This window comes from Leptinotarsa decemlineata, unplaced genomic scaffold (genome assembly GCF_025532065.1).
Source record: "Leptinotarsa decemlineata unplaced genomic scaffold, Ldec_3_MD MMD2_tig00003736_RagTag_RagTag, whole genome shotgun sequence".
In the NCBI taxonomy this organism is placed as follows: Eukaryota; Metazoa; Arthropoda; class Insecta; order Coleoptera; family Chrysomelidae; genus Leptinotarsa; species Leptinotarsa decemlineata.
Genome location: NW_027412593.1, coordinates 6472135 through 6490947, shown reverse-complemented (window position 1 = coordinate 6490947; position 18813 = coordinate 6472135). Strand labels below are relative to the sequence as shown.

General features: G+C 33.4%; 1 protein-coding gene across 3 annotated transcripts in view; it reads left to right on the top strand.

Annotated features, from left to right (window-relative positions):
* LOC111507951 (uncharacterized) overlaps nt 1-18813 on the top strand; it is a 353913-nt gene that overhangs the window by 256105 nt on the left and 78995 nt on the right. For all 3 annotated transcript variants that reach the window (XM_074178365.1, XM_074178366.1, XM_074178367.1), the window contains one exon: nt 10228-11310. In XM_074178365.1, the coding sequence (XP_074034466.1) occupies nt 10228-11310 (1083 nt within the window). The remainder of the gene's footprint in view (nt 1-10227; nt 11311-18813) is intronic.

Genomic DNA, 18813 nt, shown 5'->3' with positions numbered 1-18813 from the left:
GCAATTGCTCCTAATGGCCTCATCTTGAAGACTCGTAGTTACAGTTATGTTCACCAGCATTAAAGATGTAGGAATAGAAAGCCAAACATTTTTTCTTCTAAAAACTAATCTGTGCTAAACCCATGGCCGGTAATGAATCAAATAAAGGTTTGAATGTCATCACGTACTGTCATCGTAACATAAATAGATTCATCTCATTCATGACAAAGTCGTAACATTATGAATGATTTGAGGGCTTCATTTTATAATGTTATTCAGATTGATACTGATGAAGCAATAAAAAGAATGTTTCATTCCGAAACTTCAAAGTCTCCACTGAATGATGTAGCTTTATATGAATGATATTTGATTTAATTTCATAACCAATGTTAAAAGTACAAACTGATTAAAAAAGAGTGATTTTTGTATAATCAATATTCATACAACAGTAGTTATTTGTAAAGTACTCTTTCTATCATTTAATTCAATGTTTGTATGAAAGAAGCTGTTTCGAGAGGGCTTTTTCTTTCAGTTTGTATCTGGAAGTAACTTCTATGGATGATCTACAGTCAGATTGATTGTTTTTTTTCTCACATCTTATATATAAAGATGAAGGAGTAGAAAGCCAAAAACTTTTTCTCAAAAACAAATATGTCCAGAAAATATTTCCCGTTCAATTCGAATACATTTTTTATTTATTATGAAAATCAATTGGAAAGGCAAGTTTCTATATCGATGTAGTTTATGACATGATTCCAACTGTGCTAAAACGAATATCTGTGACAATTGATATTCTATAGAAATGAGAAAAATATATAATTCACGCCGACACGTGGATGAACATTTCTGCAAAATAGATACCTAAATGTTTGAATATTTTTCAATAGCGGGCATGAGCAGAGGCATTGCATTCTATCCATGCTCATAAACTTCTTGAGCCATGTTTTTACTATGGATAAAACATGACTAAATTTTTAGGGATTCAGAAACAAAGCGGCAATCGATGGAAGGGGGACACTCTAACGCTCGAGTTTTTTGAGATTGCAAGGAGTAATCATGATTGTTTTCTGAAATGGTCTTGAACAAAACACGAGAATCACTATTCGATGTTACTGATCACTCCACGATAAAAACTATGGAGATTAAAGATGGAACGTGATCCAGAGGCATTTTGTTATTGCAGGACACAATGTCTCTGCGCATATTGGTATGAAAAGCATTCGTCTACTAGTATATCCTTCCCCAACTGAATGAATGAAAAGGTGATAGAAGTTGTGGAGGCCTGGATCGTAGAATCATTTTCCAAAAATGGATTTATATGATAATAAACTACAACATTATCGAATCTACCATAAACATAAATCATTTATCGACTACACTCATCGATATCGATATATTTATTTTTTAGAGCTATGAAGTAGAACCTGCTGACTTCTGCCACGGAAATAAATTAATTCGTGCATATGTTGCTTGAGCATTTTTATGGATACGAAGTTTCATCATATGACAAGACTAGAATTCACCGACTAGATATTCCCTCAACAGATGAATACATATTCTGTTATTAGACATTTTAGAGGAAAACAAAAAATCTCACCGAGTAACGTATTTGCCTGATTCAAGTCTTTAAGTTTGACGGTTTCTTTTATAATGAATAAAATAGCTTGTTTTTTGTACGAAACATCGATGTATTTGTTTAGCTCAATACGGATGAAACAGTCTGGGATTGTTTCGGAAACTTCTGTAGTCAGAAGAATCCGGATTAGGTTCACTTTCCATGGCTACGAAAATTCTTCATTAAACCCTGGATACGGCCCTGTTAAACTGGAGACTTACTTGTTACATAAGTATGACCGAACTGCACACATGATGAGAGAAGCAATTGGCATTTTTAGGTTTAATTTTCACTATTAAATTACAAATTTCACTGGCTGATGAATACACGTACAGATAACTTGGTTAGACCCCTACTCACAAAACAGTTAATTCGAAACTTAATTTTCATTTCATTTCATTTCTTTCATACTCAATTACGTCAGTTTCCTATATGCAACGAATATGTGGTTGGACATTTCACCTCTGTTTGAACAGAATTCTGAAAGTATTGTGCTGAGAGACAAATAAACATTTGTAACCCCAACAAATATTCAGGTAGAAATGTCGACTCCTTTTATGAATTAACACATCATCTCCACACGTTTACAGTATTATTTTTTTTTCTTACTTGGAATAACTAGTTTTTATGAATTATGGATGTCACACAACAGTTGCAAAACAAAAGGACTTCGTTTCGAAATGTTATAGTTAGGCAGAGAAAATTATAAAAGTGAATGACCTCCATTCGTAAATATGCTAAAGTGGAATATGTCACATTCATAAAAATCTATTCGATAACATCCTCAAGTGTACTTCCAGACAGAACATCGAAATAACAAAAATTATGTTTTTCAAATTATGTCGCCCTCGTACGAAACGCAACTCCCGAGAAGTTGAAACTTGTATGAACTAACAATAAACGAGGTCTCGCCTCTCAACAGGCGATTCCAACAAGTTCAAAAACATGAAAAATAGAGATAAAGGTCCTAAAAATATAAGCGATTCGATTCGGAATGACCTCTAGAAAAATGTTTCTGAAGGATTTTGGTGCAGGTAAAAAAATTGCAATTGTTATTAACAAAATGAGATTTACAAAAAATGGTATTTAGTTTTTCGTTAATAACTCAAAAAATATTAATATTTATGCAATTTTGAAAAAAGCTCGTTAAATAAGAGGAAATTTCCGATGAAAAAGTCCCGACTCCCGAAACTTTATCTCCATTATTTATAATTTTAATCTGACGTTAAAAATAGGGGCTGTTACGGCATGCGCGCGCTGCCGCTAAAGAGAATTCATCAAAACAAATATTTTTTTATAACATAAAATTTCATTTTGAAAATTTGAGAAAAGTCTAGAATCTTCTTAACACTTGAATGAATGCAGTCCCGTAGAAAAAAAGTGTTATCAACATTTTTCAAAAAGTTATTCAATTGTTAACTAACAAATTTTTTCCCAATCTCCGTTGGCATGAATAATAGGATAAAAGGTTCAAATAATTGGCTTATTAATTTTAAACTTCGTGGAGCCCTTTTGATATATATACTTCACACGATCCTTCGATAAAAGTTCATGAAAATTCATTAATTTGTTAATTATGATTTTTTATAACTATTGCAAAATGAAATATCTAAAAATTGTTGATAATATTTTTATTTTCAATTGATATTTAGCTGAAAAATGGAAGTTATTAACATAGGATATGAATTTTTTACGTAATTCGTTTATACATTGTTTCAAACAAATAGAGAAATTCAATATTTTCGAAAAAAAATTTTCTGCTATTTTGTTGTCTGTAGATAATTATGATTAAAAAACTTTTTTTTTCCTAATTTCAATTTTTAATTATTTAAAATTGATTTTGTTATATTTAGATTGTTTAAATGATTAGTTAAGAAATAATTCTGCTTTTAAAAATCATAATTCACACTTTTGAATAGTTTGACAAAAAAATCATTTTATTTATTATTTAATTGTTTATTAGTTTAATAATTTGTTATAAACAAATATTGACCAACGTTATATTTTTTCTGAAGCAGAAAAAACAGCTATATATAAAAGGGTACATAACATATATATATATATATATATATATATATATATATATATATATATATATATATATATATATATATATATAAAATGAAACAATTAGAGGACACAACACTCCAAACGTGGGGCAAACCGCGGACACGTGTTTCTGGCTATTGGCCTCATATCAGCGCGGTGTAGCCAAGTGTAAAGATGGGCAACACTTGTTTGCCGAAAGCAGGAAACAACACATATGCACGGAGTCAACAACAGGAGCCAACCTGTGTTGTGTCCACTAATTGTTTCATTTTTTGATTTTTATATCATACCCATTCAATAAAATCTCTCCTGTTGTTGACTCCGTGCGTTTGTGTTGTTTCCTGATTTCAGCAAACAAGTGTTTCCCATCTTTACACTTGGCTGCACCGCGCTGATGAGGCCAATAGGCAGAAACACGTGTCCGCGGTTTGCCCCCCTTTTTTGAGTGTTGTGTCCACAAATTGTTTAATTTTTGATTTATATCATGCACACTCGATAAAATCTCTATTTATATATATATATATATATATATATATATATATATATATATATATATATATATATATATATATATATATATATATATATATATAGTGAACCTAATCCGGATTCTTCTGACTACAGAAGTTTCCGAAACAATCCCAGACTGTTTCATCTGTATTGAGCTAAACAAATACATCGATGTTTCGTACAAAAAACAAGCTATTTTATTCATTATAAAAGAAACCGTCAAACTTAAAGACTTGAATCAGGCAAATACGTTACTCGGTGAGATTTTTTGTTTTCCTCTAAAATGTCTAATAACAGAATATGTATTCATCTGTTGAGGGAAAATCTAGTCGGTGAATTCTAGTCTTGTCATATGATGAAACTTCGTATCCATAAAAATGCTCAAGGCCAATAGCCAGAAACACGTGTCCGCGGTTTGCCCCCCTTTTTTGAGTGTTGTGTCCACAAATTGTTTAATTTTTGATTTATATCATGCACACTCGATAAAATCTCTATTTATATATATATATATATATATATATATATATATATATATATATATATATATATATAATTCCTTGGAGTTATTTGGGATAGCAGCGAAGCGCAAGTGTACTCTTATAACATTATATTTCCAATATTTCGACAATGGTTATTGTCATCATCAGGGAGCTAAGATGATAGATTTTGAATTAATTCAGAACTAAGTTAACAGACGGATACTTACAATGTTAGTGAGATTGGTCGCATGTGAGTTGAGTTAAAATTAAAATATGAAAGTTGTGATCATGATAAAAACACATAACAACTGTAAAATTACAAGACATATGAAGTAAGTGAAAGCTACAAATATAAAAGTTAAATGAGGAATATTCATAAAATGTTTTTTTTAAATTTGAGAAAGAACGTGGTGATCTTAGGTAAGAAACACATCACTTGTCAATTTATTAAATTTTGAAGAAGAAGTAGACTTGGCATTTGCCGCTGGTGCAATTAATCAAAGAGTTACAGTTGCCTCCAGAAGAAAGAGTTTTGTTGTATAATTTTTGTTAATAAGTTGATAAATGAATTTAAGTAATGTCAAATGAGTTGTCTTTGAAGGAATTCCAATTTTTGTCTATAAAAAGTAAATAGGAATATATTTCACTTAAATGTTGTAAGTCTGTTTTTTTATTCAGACAATTTTGTGATTGCGAAATGTAAGTCATTTCAAGGAATAATCTTTTAGAAACATTCCTCTCTTTGGTCAAAATTTTTACTGAGTTAAAGTCCATTACATGTCCATTATTGTAAACATGTTCACTAAGGGCACACCTTTCTGGATGAAGTCTACAGTCACTTTTGTGGGCAGAAATTCTGTCTTTTAATAATCTGGCAGTCTGACCAATGTATTCAGCACTGCAACTTGTACAAGGGATACTATAAACCACTTGAGATTGAAATTTTTTTGGGATTTTATCTTTTAAGTTTGAAAAAAGGGAATTAATTGTTAAAATAGGTTTGTGTGCAATTTTTATGTTATCAATATTTTTGAAAATTCGTGTGAGTTTTGGTGTAATTTCACTGGTATATGGTAAGGAAGTGAAAAGATAATTATTTATCTGAATTTCATTATTATTATTATTGATATCATTGTCCTGACTTGAAGAGATTGAAGGACGAACGTTATGATCTATTTCATTTGGGGACGTGTTAAACAATATCTTGTTTAATAAGGTTTTTGGATATGAATTTTGTACAAAGAGGTTTAGAAGGATTTTGAAATTTTTTAAGTGAAAGGATGAGTCCGAAATTCTGATAACACGTTGTTTCATCTGTTTGACCAAGTTGACTTTTGTTGATTGTTTATGTAGTGACCAATAGTTCATGTATCTACCTGAACTTATTGGTTTTCTGTACCAGTCAATAAGTACGGTATTAGTGGAAGTACGAATGAGTCTAGTGTCTAGAAATGGAACACTTTGTTCATCGTCTTCATTTTCGATGGTAAATTTTATATAGGGGTCATATAATGTTATAAGAGTACACTTGCGCTTCGCTGCTATCCCAAATAACTCCAAGGAATTGTTCGTAACTAGTCAGCAAAGACTACCTCTCTCTCTCTCTCTCTATATATATATATATATATATATATATATATATATATATATATATATATATATATATATATAGCTGTTTTTGTAATGTTTTTCTGCTTCAGAAGAAAATATAACGTTGGTCAATATTTGTTTATAACAAATTGTTAAACTAATAAACAATTGAATAATAAATACAATTTTTTTCTGACAAACTGTTTGAAAGAGTAAATTATGATTTTTAAAAGCAACATTATTTCCTAACTAATTATTCAAACAATCAAAATATAACAAAATCGATTTTAAACAATTAAAAAAATTAAGAAAATTTTTTTTTCAATCATAATTATCTCTAGACAACAAAATAGCAAAAAAAAAATTTCAAAAATATTGAATTCCTCTATTTGTTTGAAACAATTTCATAAACAAATTACGTAAAAAATTCATATCCTATGTTAATAACTGCCATTTTTTAATATGAAAACAGACATAGCTAAATATCAATTGAAAAAAAATGTTCAAAAACAATTTTTAGATATTTCATTTTGCAGTAGTTGTAAAATATCATAATTAACAGATTGATAAATTTTTATAAGCTTGTATCGCAGGATCGTATGAAGCATATATATCAAAAGGGCTCCACGAAGTTTAAAATTTATAGGCCAATTATTTATACCTTTTATCCCATTATTCATGCCAACGGAGATTGGGAAAAAAATTGTCAGTTAACAATTGAATAACTTTTTGGTAAATGGTGATAAAACTTTTTTTTTCTACGGGACTCAATTCATTCAAGTGTTAAGAAGATACAAAATTTTTTCAAATTTTCAAAATGACATTTTAACTTATGAAAAAATATTCGTTTCGATAAACTTTCTTTAGCGGCAGCGTGCGCATGCCGTAACAGCCGCGCGGAACCCTATTTTCAACGTCAAATTAAAATTATAAATAATGGAGACAGAGTTTCGGGAGTTGGGACGTTTTTATCGGAAATTTCCTCCTCTTTGAGCTTTTTTCAAAATTGCTTCAATATTAATATTTTTTGAGTAAAAAACTAAATACCATTTTTTAAATATTATTTTGTTAATAACAATTGCAATTTTGTACCTGCACCAAATTCCACCTTTATCTCTATTTTTCATGTTTTTGAACTTGTTGATTAGACTATTTCCCTTGAGCAGGAACTTCCATTGAAATATTGAAACATTTCCTGGTCTCGAACAAATTTTGGGCATGTGTTTTGAATTCTCTTCTAAATCCTCTTCTGTTCGGATGAGTACAAATAATAATACTTCGCAATCTCTATAATCACTTTTTCGTAGTTATTTTCATAGTTCATTCTCTTAAAATGATTTTAAGAGAACAAAAGGTAAGATCTTGCTGATTTCAACAAAGAGGTTCTCGTTGGGGTGAACAAACACTTGTCTTTTTGGAATTGCAGTTTTGCTTCTGTTTTCCTATCATCCTTTGCTATTTCTGGAGTTTTGACAGGATCCAAAAGTCCTGCTAGGGCAATACAATGATATCAATAATTTCAAACACTATTTCTTCATTCCGTGGCCGTTCTTTAGAAAGTCATGAATCCGATATTTAATGTGTGTTCTTCGAATCGAGTTTTAATATCTCGTTTAGTCTGACCATAGTTCTCATAGTTCATTTCATAAATATCCAATTCTTCAGTTGCATCCTGTATTCAGCGTACCCTGATATTTGTTGAAGTGAACAAGCTTATTTTGGAACTACTTTTATACCACTGACCTACCATTGGCCCATCATTGGCCTATCAAAAATATGCAGTCCATTCATATATATAGAAAATTTATACAAGAAATACTCATATATAGATATTATGTAACTATTTCAAACTTGGTCTAGATAATAACGAAAACAAACAAATATGATGATGTGAATTAATGCAACAAAACTATTTTTCAATGCGAATTCCAATTCTGCTGTGTTGGAAAACTGTTTGATTCCATTCAGTAATTGATGATAGGTAATTATTCTTTTGTGAAATGAAGCTTTTCTAAAAAATACAAATTTGAGAATTTTTGTTCTCATGTTTGATGATCGTGTATGTTCTGTAAATTTGCCTGTCCTGAAGTGGTCGACCTACAAGTCCTCCAGGACGAAGATTTGACCACCCTTGTGAAGACTGACCCATCACAAACGGTGCCGGGAATGCTGGAAGAACTGTGCGTCAGCTCCCATGCGGTTTTTGATATTTTAAAATGTATTGGAAAAGCCCGAACGTTCCAAAAGAGGGTGCCCCATGATTTGAATGATTGGCATAAATTTTCACGTTTTGAGGTTCATTCTTCTTTGCTTTTGCGCAACCAAAACGACAGTTATTTTGGTCCATCACGGTTGATGAAAAGTGGATCCTCTACGACAAAAAGAGACGTTCAGGAGAGTGGTTGGACACCGATAAGCCACCAGTGGCTGGTGTGATGAAATACAACTTTCTGGAATCTGGCCAAACCATCACAGTAGAGTTTTTCCGTGAGGAAATCGACGAAATGTACCAAAAATTGCGTCAGCAGCATCCTGCACTGGTCAACAGTAAAGGTTCGATACTGCTCGTCCGCACGTGTGTGTGTCCTTGAGCTCTCTTAGTGATTCGGTTTTTATTCCCTTAATCGTCGCTAAACGTCGTCCTTCTATGGGTATCTTCAATCTTAGGAACACAAGGAAGTCGCAGGGACACAAATCTGGTGAATACGGTGGCTGAAGTATGATCCTGGTGTTGTTTTAGACTGCAATGCAATGAGTGAGCAGGTGCATTATCGTGATGCAAAAGCCATAAATTATTTTTCCACAATACCTATCTATTGTTCGTAATGCTTCTGGTAAGCGGCGTATAACTTCAAGATAATAAACCTCATTGACTATACGACCATGTGACAAACACTTCTGAAGCACTACGCCACGATGATCTAAAAAAACATTGAGCAAAATCTTGTCATTTGATTGAACTTGGCGTGCTAATTTTGTCTTGGCTTTCCTGGGCTCTTCCATTGGGACGATTGGACTTTGGTTTCGATGTGATGTACATATACCCAGTTTATGATCCTTTCGAGCAAATCTGGATCGCCATTGCAGTCTTTCGAAAATTTCTGAGCGATGCTCATGCGATGGTTTTTTGGTCAAAATTCAGCAATTTTGGAACAAACTCCGTTGCCATACGCATCACGCCCAAAATTTCCGATAAAGTTGCCGACTTCCTCAGTATCTTCTCTAATAGTGATTTGACGATTCGCCATAACAATTTTCTTCACTTCCTCAACATTTTTATCGGTTATTAATGTGCTGGGGCGTCCAGGGGTAGCGTCATCATTCACATCTTCTCGACTTTCTGTGAAGAAATTGTATATCTTGTGAACATGTTTGTGACTCAGAGTACAATCAACGTATACTCCTGTCAACATTTCAAGTGTTTTTCACCACTTCATTCCATTTTTTGTACAAATTATGCAAATTCTTTGATCTATTTTCGTCGATAGCAGAAAATCGCCGAACACCAAAACACTTTTAACTTTGCCTCTCACTAACGAACTAAACAAACAAGCTGAATAGCTGTAACATATGTTCGAGTCAAGTGTACCAATATAAAAAAATCACTAATCGAATGAACGTAGCAAAATCAATTCAACTTCAACTAGAAATTTTTTTGATTGGGTTGAAAGCCCTCGACTCTTGCGCCAATTCACTTCAAATATTATAATTGTTCAACTCTCAAATCACGTTTGCTGAATTTAAGTACATTAGATTCCCGGCATTTTGTTCATTTGCTATTAGCAAAAGCAAAAAGATACATAAAGAAATCTAGATCTGCCATCAATATTTTTGGAGCTTGAATATATAAATGAATACGAATGGTTATCAAATTCACAACTGAATTAAGAACGATATAATCTTGTTGATATTCATTTATTTTTGGTGATTCCATTTACTTTCTGATCAAGTTTTGCATTGATTTTAGTGCCGACTTTTTTACTTATTGCCACTATTTTTTCACAGTTCCAGAAGAAAAGGATAACCTCTTAACTCAACAACTCCGGCGACCCTCAGGTCTATTGAACGGCTCTACTCCCATATCTACTCCTCGTACAACCCCCAACAGAAGTGTTTCTCCTCTTCCTCGCTACAGGGAGACCAACCCAACAGAATTCCGAGCCAGTAGAATCAGAGCTGCACCTCCAAAATTTTACGCCTACCCCCACAACAGAGTAGCAGAAGAAGGGGAGACAGTTAGATTTCAGTGTGCAGTTGCAGGCCACCCAGATCCCTGGGTGACGTGGGAGAAGGACGGGGTAGTTGTTACTCCTTCAGCTAGGTTGAGGATGTCTGAAAGAGAAGATCTGAGAACTTTGGAAATAGAAGAAGTCACTACCAGTGATTCGGGCGTTTACAAAATCATACTCGAAAACGATGTTGGTAGAGTGGAGACATCTGCTAAGCTAGACGTTATAGGTCATAGAGTACCTTCATCTAGAGGTATCAGAGCTCGCAGTTTGTCACCAAGAACAGCCCCAATCTACCCCAGGAATATCATCAGTGGTTCTGCCAGATTAGGAAGTAGGGCAAGGCTTTATTGTGATATCCGCGCCACACCTATGCCGAACCTCAGATGGTTCAAAGATGGCGCACTTCTGGAAGATTCAGAAAAATACTGCAACTCTTACGATGGATCAGTTGCTGCAATTGAAATCGAAACCGTATCTATGAATGATGCTGGTTTATATACCTGCATTGCTGAAAATGAGAATGGATGTGCTGAAACTCATGCCTTTCTTGAGGTATACGAGGAGGATCCTGTTCCACCTGAAATCCTGAAGAGTCTGGATAAAAACATAGTAGCAGTCGAAGGTAATCCTGTCACTTTGAGAGTAGAGGCCATTGGAACGCCGCCCTTTGACGTTGTTTGGATGAAGGATGGCTGTATTCTGCCCGATTGTCAAGATTTCAGACAGGGTGTTTCTAACGATGGAATTTTCACGCTAGCCCTACCAGATGCTTACCCACAGGACTCTGGAGACTATAGATGTGAGATTTACAATTCATGCGGAGATTCATTCTCTACTTGCCACTTAACAGTTCTAGGTAAGATTTTATTTTTTTTAATACGAAATAGTTCAAGACCTGTATTCGAAAAAAAACATCAGGGATGATTATGATTGTCTCAACATTATTTCAAGTTCAAGGAAATTACTAACTGTACATACCAATAATTGACTTTTATAGTCCACATTTTGATACCTTCGGATACATTATTGCAATTTCTGTAGATGTGTCTGATTTTCTTGAAAATAAAATATAGGTTATATTTTTAATTGTAGTTTTCCATAGGTGAATGAATTCAAAAACATTTATTAAGAAGTTTCTGAGTTCATCTATGATAAACAAACAAATCTTTTCCCTTTATAATATCATTTCAGAAGTCCAGATTTGGATATTTTCAGTGGAAATTAAAACACCCGAACTATTTATACCTTATTTATTAGCTGTGTGCAATGAATGTGAATCAAATAATCAATTTATGTATTCGATTCCAAGCCTAATTTTTCAAACTTGCTTGAGTAAAATAGCATCCCAGTACTTTGTTTGTCACACCACTATAATAGGCTACTGAGATGATAAAAAAACACCCCATCACGCCGTATATTGTCTTCATCAACTTTTGTGGGAAGATAAAAACTACTGATTTCGTAGCCTGTAAGAAACCTAGTATATACTCCCGAAATTGAAACATATTGAAAAAAGAGAAAAAAGGGGTTAATAATTAATGAGAATGATATACAACTCATAATTTTTTGTTGATTTTAGAAGCTGCCTGACTTGTGTATTTCTTTCTATTCTCTGGAGAACACTGCAGCTTTATAGGCGTATTACGTTTTCCGTCCATTCCTTTCATGATACCCATTTCAACAATATGGTTCCCTGTGCTAATTTGTTGAGGTCCCTTGTTGGATGTTTGTCATATCCTTTCAGACATAACGTTTAATGTTCAAATATTTTTTGATTTCTGTGATCTAGTGATCTGTGATCACATTCGCATAGAATATGACAAGTTTTTTTTTCTGTACTTCTGTGGCATTTCTCCCCGCACAGTAAATTCCATCTTCCATCACATGTTCGATTTTGAGAACATGTTGAATTTCGAAATTTATGTCTATCCCGATTCCTCGCAACTTTGTGAATTTTGCATTATGAATTGGTCCACCCATGTATCTCCCATCGTGACCAGATTTGAATAAATCAGATTCAAAAACGTCTCCAATGCAGCTGTTGGAGTGGTTTCCATTGCTCCCGTTATTCCTAATTAAGCAAGTCTTTGCACCTTGCCTAATTTGTTAAAATCAATCGTTTGCTCCATCTTTGACTACCAGACCAAAGATGTATGCGTTATCGGGGGTTTAAACATCATAGTTCAGAGCTGGTACATCATGTCTGGTTTCAGTCTCCAAGTCTTTCCTAGATGCATCCTACCTTCTCCTTTCTCTTACTCTTTCTTGGTGTTGGTTCCAAGTCAGAACGGGGTCTAATATCCTTTTAGGATATTTACGCCCACGCGGGCGAGTTGCGGTCGTAACAATAATTTGGAAGTTGCTGTCTTACAGGGCCTTTTAATAATGAACATATGTCTGTTCTTCCATTTGTTGGTGTATCAAAGTTCAACGAAAGTCATTTTTTGTGGAGGAAAATCAATTTTTTATCAACCTTTTTTGGGTGTATGTGTGAGTATACATCTCCGTGTATTTTTTGTTCTGAAAATAGTTCTTATATACAAAACCCAACAACACTGGATAAAAAACAAAAAATTATATCAATGAGATACCTTGTTCTTGTGGTGAAAGTTATATTGATGAAACTTCGGGACCATTGAAAGAGCGTGAGAATGAACATCGATATTATATAAAAAATAGACAATTGACAGGATCTAAATGGTCAGAACACATTTTAAAATTGGTGAACATTGAGTTGAATGGAACGAGACAAGAATGAATATTTACCAATGAGCCTCACTCTAAGAGACGTAAGCTGAGCAATAAATAATCAGCAAACTAATAACTGCAAATTTCTTAGCAATTTTTTTGATAGGTAAAAGTAACTTATCGGGGTAGACTAAAAAGTTTACTCTTTCTAATTTTGTATAATATTCTCCATTATAATTTTCATATTTTCATTGTGGAAGGTAAAAATATCCAAAAACAGGTCGATAAAAGAAAGATCAAAGTTGTATCATCAGCAAATAGTAATAAATTTCCGAAAGCTGTAATTCAGAAATCGAATTTATATGAATGAAAAGGAGTAAAATCCTAAGATACACGTTACCTATCACTCAAATAATTTTGAAACCATAAAACACCTCTAATAGCAACATCAAAATAATTTGTTCTACAAAATGTCTTGATAACCAGTATAAAAAGCTTCACACATCTAATTCTAACTGAATATTAAAGATCATATCCAAAGTGGCACATTCTGTATGATTAGACATTCGAAAGCCATATTGAATTGGATATAAGGAATAAATGAATTCCACAATTTCACAATGGTGAATGATAATTTTGAACCAATGTTGACGAAGTGATCATTAAAATTCTCACAAATTTTATTCTATTCTTTCACATATTCTTTCTTCTATCTGTTACCATTCAAATCAATAGAAATAATTTTTGTTTTTTCACTTCATTCAATTGAGTTGATGGTCCATCGTTGACTTTGGTGTGATTCTGCAAACTGCATAAAACAGTTTTTTCGCATGTTTAACTATTTCCTCACCCGATTTGTTATAAAAGTTTCATCTTCTGATATTTCTGTCCCCATCTCGATGGATAAATGTTCAAAACTTATCAAATTAATTAAGCGAGACAAATCCGTGGCAGGAACATTCGCTTGTTATTTATTCACTCTTGTAACCGCGAATCGAACACCAGTACAGTTGCGGTTTGTGTCGCAATAGTGAATTGATATGCCCATTGATTCAGATAAACGAGTGAACCCAACGCTGCTGTTGGTTTCTTGCAAGTACATCGTCATATGTGTGAGGAGCTGACGCCCCCAGAAAATACTGTCATGGACTTATAGATCAGCCTCCTAATATTTGTGTATCCGGAATGAAATGATATCATTTTTTCATTTCTTCATCTACATATATTTCGTCCGTCATGTCGTTTCTGTATATATTTCATTGAATGAATTCTTGAGCCTGAATAGAGTGTATTACAAAATTCTACGTCGTACAAAAAAAAACAATATGTTATCAACGCTGCACACGTGAAAGTTTGATAAATTAATTTTTCTCCAATTGCATAACTTTCATAGAAAATCCTTAGAGAGACCGCCTTCTCATTTCATATTATCTGAAAAAAAAAATGTTATAAAGGGCCATATACAGTTTTTTCTGTAAATATATTTTTCAAACATATTTCACTTATAGGTCTCTACTTTACTAAAGTTATCCTGGGATTGGTTTATCTGCTGTTTCCACAGACACGATCATGTGTCTTGACAGATAAAATATCCCTGCTGGCTCAACCAGAAGAATTTAGTAAATCACGCCTAGAGACCTGGGTCTACAAACTTTTCTCAAACAACTAAAATGAAGATCATAACAAACTCCTTTCAAATGTGATATACAAAAGATGAACGATAGAGGTAAAAACATTTACACAGGACTTTTTCAAAGAGGATTCACATTTGACGCCGTTATATTCTACAATACACTTGCAGAAAGTATCAGGTTGTTTGAAAAGTTTTGTCCGTTTTATTTTTATATGTTTTTGTAGCTCCATATCTCAATAAATATTTGGAAAGGAAAGTTTTTGGCTTTCTACTACTCCATCTTGATACAAAAAAAGAAGAGAAGGAAGCAACCAATTTCAAAAGACGTATACATAGATATGTAGATCATGCAAAGAAGTAACTTCCACACAAACTGGGAAAAAAAGCCCTCCTGAAATAGCTACTCTCAAATATACATTGAATTACACGAAAGAAAAATTCTTTCGAAACAAATACTTTCATATGAACACTGATTTATACAAAACACACTTGTCTCTACTCAGTTTGTATTCCGAACATTCATAATGGAACTGAATCAGATATCATTCACAGAATTTCTACAAAATATACTAAATAAAAGGTAAAACTCTCACTTACATGTAACACTGTCATCCTCACTGGTAGAGATAGGTGTTTCGCCGTAAGACACTTGCCTTAGGGCTCTTCAGTACCAATATGGATAACATTATGATTAAAAACACACAATTCATTCATAAAATTACGATTTTATGTCACGGAATAAATTTAATATATTCATGTTACCCTGAAACTGCTGGATTGCATCCAGAAAAGAGCTATCCGCCTGATTGGAGACGCGAACATCACTTGCAACCTTGATAGTCTGGAACATCGAAGAAAGGTTAGAGATTTGTCTCTCTTCTATAGATACTTTCACGGGAAATGTTCAAGTGACTTGGCACATTTGATTCCACCAAGACCGGTACATATCAGAAATACACGACAAACTATGGCTGCTTATCGTTTTGAGGTTCAACTCTTTATACCTCGAACCTCACTCTTTGAGAACTCTTTCATTTGGAGAATGGCGTTCATGTGGAAATAACTTCCTGAGAACATTTTTCCAAATGGATTTCATCTCCAGCGATTCAAATCCAATGTGAATCACTACTTTCGCACTAGTACCGCTCTAAGAGCGCCTTAGTTATTTTCTTGTAGTGCTTCTGTTTTGTGCTTTAAAAAAGACATTCAGTCCTTTATTTGATCAAATCCCAAAGGAATCTTGTTTAAATTGAAAGGGTTATATTTTTAGTAGTGATTAATTTTTTGGGAAAGAAAGTTTTTAGCTTTCTACTACTCCGTCTTGATAAAAAAAAAGTGAGAATCTTCTGCGTCGTGGTATATATACTGATCGATGGAAATGTTTGGATTCTATTCAGTGATGCTCTTCATTCTTTCCAAATTTCAATTTTTTGCCTCTTTTCATATTATTGCCAATATGATGTCGTCAAGCGAACTTCGCCAAATTTTTCTCTACGAAATCATATTGAACCGAAGCTCTGCTGAAATGGCCTGAAAAATGAATCAGGTATTTGGCAAATGGTGTTGATTCGACGTTGGTTTGCGAAATTGCGTTCCGGAGATTTCAGACTCAAAAATAAGTCCCGAGGTGGTCGACCTACGGTAATCCAGAACAAGGATTTGGGGACCCTGGTGGAGACTAACCCATCACAAACAGTGCGTGGGATGGCAGAAGTACTAGGCGTCAGCTCCCATTCGATTTTTGATGGTTCAAAACGTATTGGAAAGGTTAAAAATCTCAAATACTGGCTGTCCCTCGAACGATCGACAGAAATTGTCACGTTCCTAAGTCAGTTATTTTCTTCTTTGCCTCTTCGCAACCAAAACGATCCTTTTTTGTATCGGATCATCACGTGTGACGAAAAGTGGATCCTCTACGACAACAATAGACGTTCAGGACGGTGCCGGTGGTTGGATACCGAAGATCCACCAAGACACTTGGTGGAAACCCATCAAAAAAAGACCATGGTTACTGTATGGTGGTCAACGGCAGGTGTGATTGACTATAAATTTCTGCAACCGGGCCAAATCATCACAGCCGAGTCCTATTGTGTGGAAATCGACGAAATATACCAAAAACTGCATCAACAGCAGCCTGCACTGGTCAACAAAAGATGTCCAATCCTGCTCCACGACAAAGCCCATCCGCACGTTCCACAAATCACCGTCCCAAAATCAAACGAATTGATGGTATGTTGCCTGCTTTAGTGCAACGTTGTTGAAACGGATTTCTCATTTTAAATTTGATATACTCTGACTATGAAACAGACATATCCTTATTGCTGAGAAATTGTGATGTACAGAACTTTCTATCGTGAGTTCTGTATGAAAATAATAAAAGTAGCCCGAATAACTCCTTTATTAAATATTAATAATCTCAAATGTCTTTATATAAAATCAAAAGCCACCCGTTCAATATCTGAGTGTGAAAAATCCCACTTAATACATTTGCGAAACACTCATATAGGAATATATACAGGGTATATACATATATATTACAGAAACCAATGATAAAAAACTGAAAAATTAACACTAGTAGTGGTCATAACATAAGTAGTGCGTTATTTTTATACTGATTTATTCAGTTTCCAATTTCTATATAACTAAGTTATTTGATTGAATGCATGATCTTTAGATGAAAAAATTGTATGGCTTACCGAAAGGGTCTTTCTTTTTAATTCAATGAACTATAGTCCTTTTTTCGTTTTAATTCTACTAGTCAGACGCAGATAGAGCATGGATGTTCCTCAGACTATTATTAAGCAACTTCAAGTGCTTGTAGATCATTGATACATGGATTACCTAGACATTTTTTAATAACTGAATAGATTGAAAAATCAACAGATTTGAATGAATCGAAGTTGATAAAGAAAAATAGTAAGATGTAGGTAAAACAAGGGATTATTGCAGTATTAGAAATCGACTTCAATAATTTTGGTAATTTGAATTATTTTGTATCGATAAGGGTCTCATGTGTGAATATATCTGGAATCAATTTTTTTTTGATCAAATGAAGACAAATAAAATAGAGGCTATGGAATTTGTGAAAATTATCATTCAAGTCATTACTTAGATGTGTATCGCAGTAATTGAATCAAAATGTTTTTTTAGATAATTTTATTCACACCATGTCTTCAAGTATGCCCCCTTACTATAATAATAATGATAATAATATTTTAGGGATATATTTTCAGGAGGGATTAATACTTGGAAAAGAAAAGTTTTTGGATTTCTACTTCTCCATCATACAAAAAATATGGAAATCTTTCGTAGAAAAGAAGGAAACAATCCGTTTAAAAAAATGAACCATATATAAAGATGTGTAGATCATGCAAAAAAGTTACTGGAAGAAAAGCCCTGTCTACTTGTATGTAAACATTGAATTACACGGAAGAAAAATACTTCCGAAACAAATACTTTTGGGAAATATAGGTTTTGACTTCCTATTTTCCCATCTGTATACAAAAAAATATGGGAATCTTCTGAAGAAATGAAGAAAGCAATCAAATCCAGAAAGAAAAATACTTTTGACACAAATGTTTTTATATGAACACCGAGTTATGAAAAAAACACTCTTACCATTTCAGTTTGTAAATAGGGCGAGTGTCTTATGCCGAAATATAGGATGTCTACTAGTGGGTGTTCCATGTGAGTGAAATTTTACCTCTTTCATTCACTGTATTGTGTAGCAATCCTATAAATGATCATATCTGATTCAATTACATAACGAATATTGGGATCAGAAAGCATATTATTTTTATTTCTTGGTAATTATTTCCTGATTATATCAAAGATGTATCATCAGCAAACATATTGATTTTTCTAACGAATTCAAGTCAGCCATTGAAATTATATATTTGACGAAAAGTACTGGTGCAAGGCTAGATTCTCGTGGAACCCCACATAATACAGTTTTCCTTGACCTACAAATTTCCAACATATATACATACTGCTCTCTTTTCTACAAATAATTTTGGAACCAATTGTGTACTGAGGCCT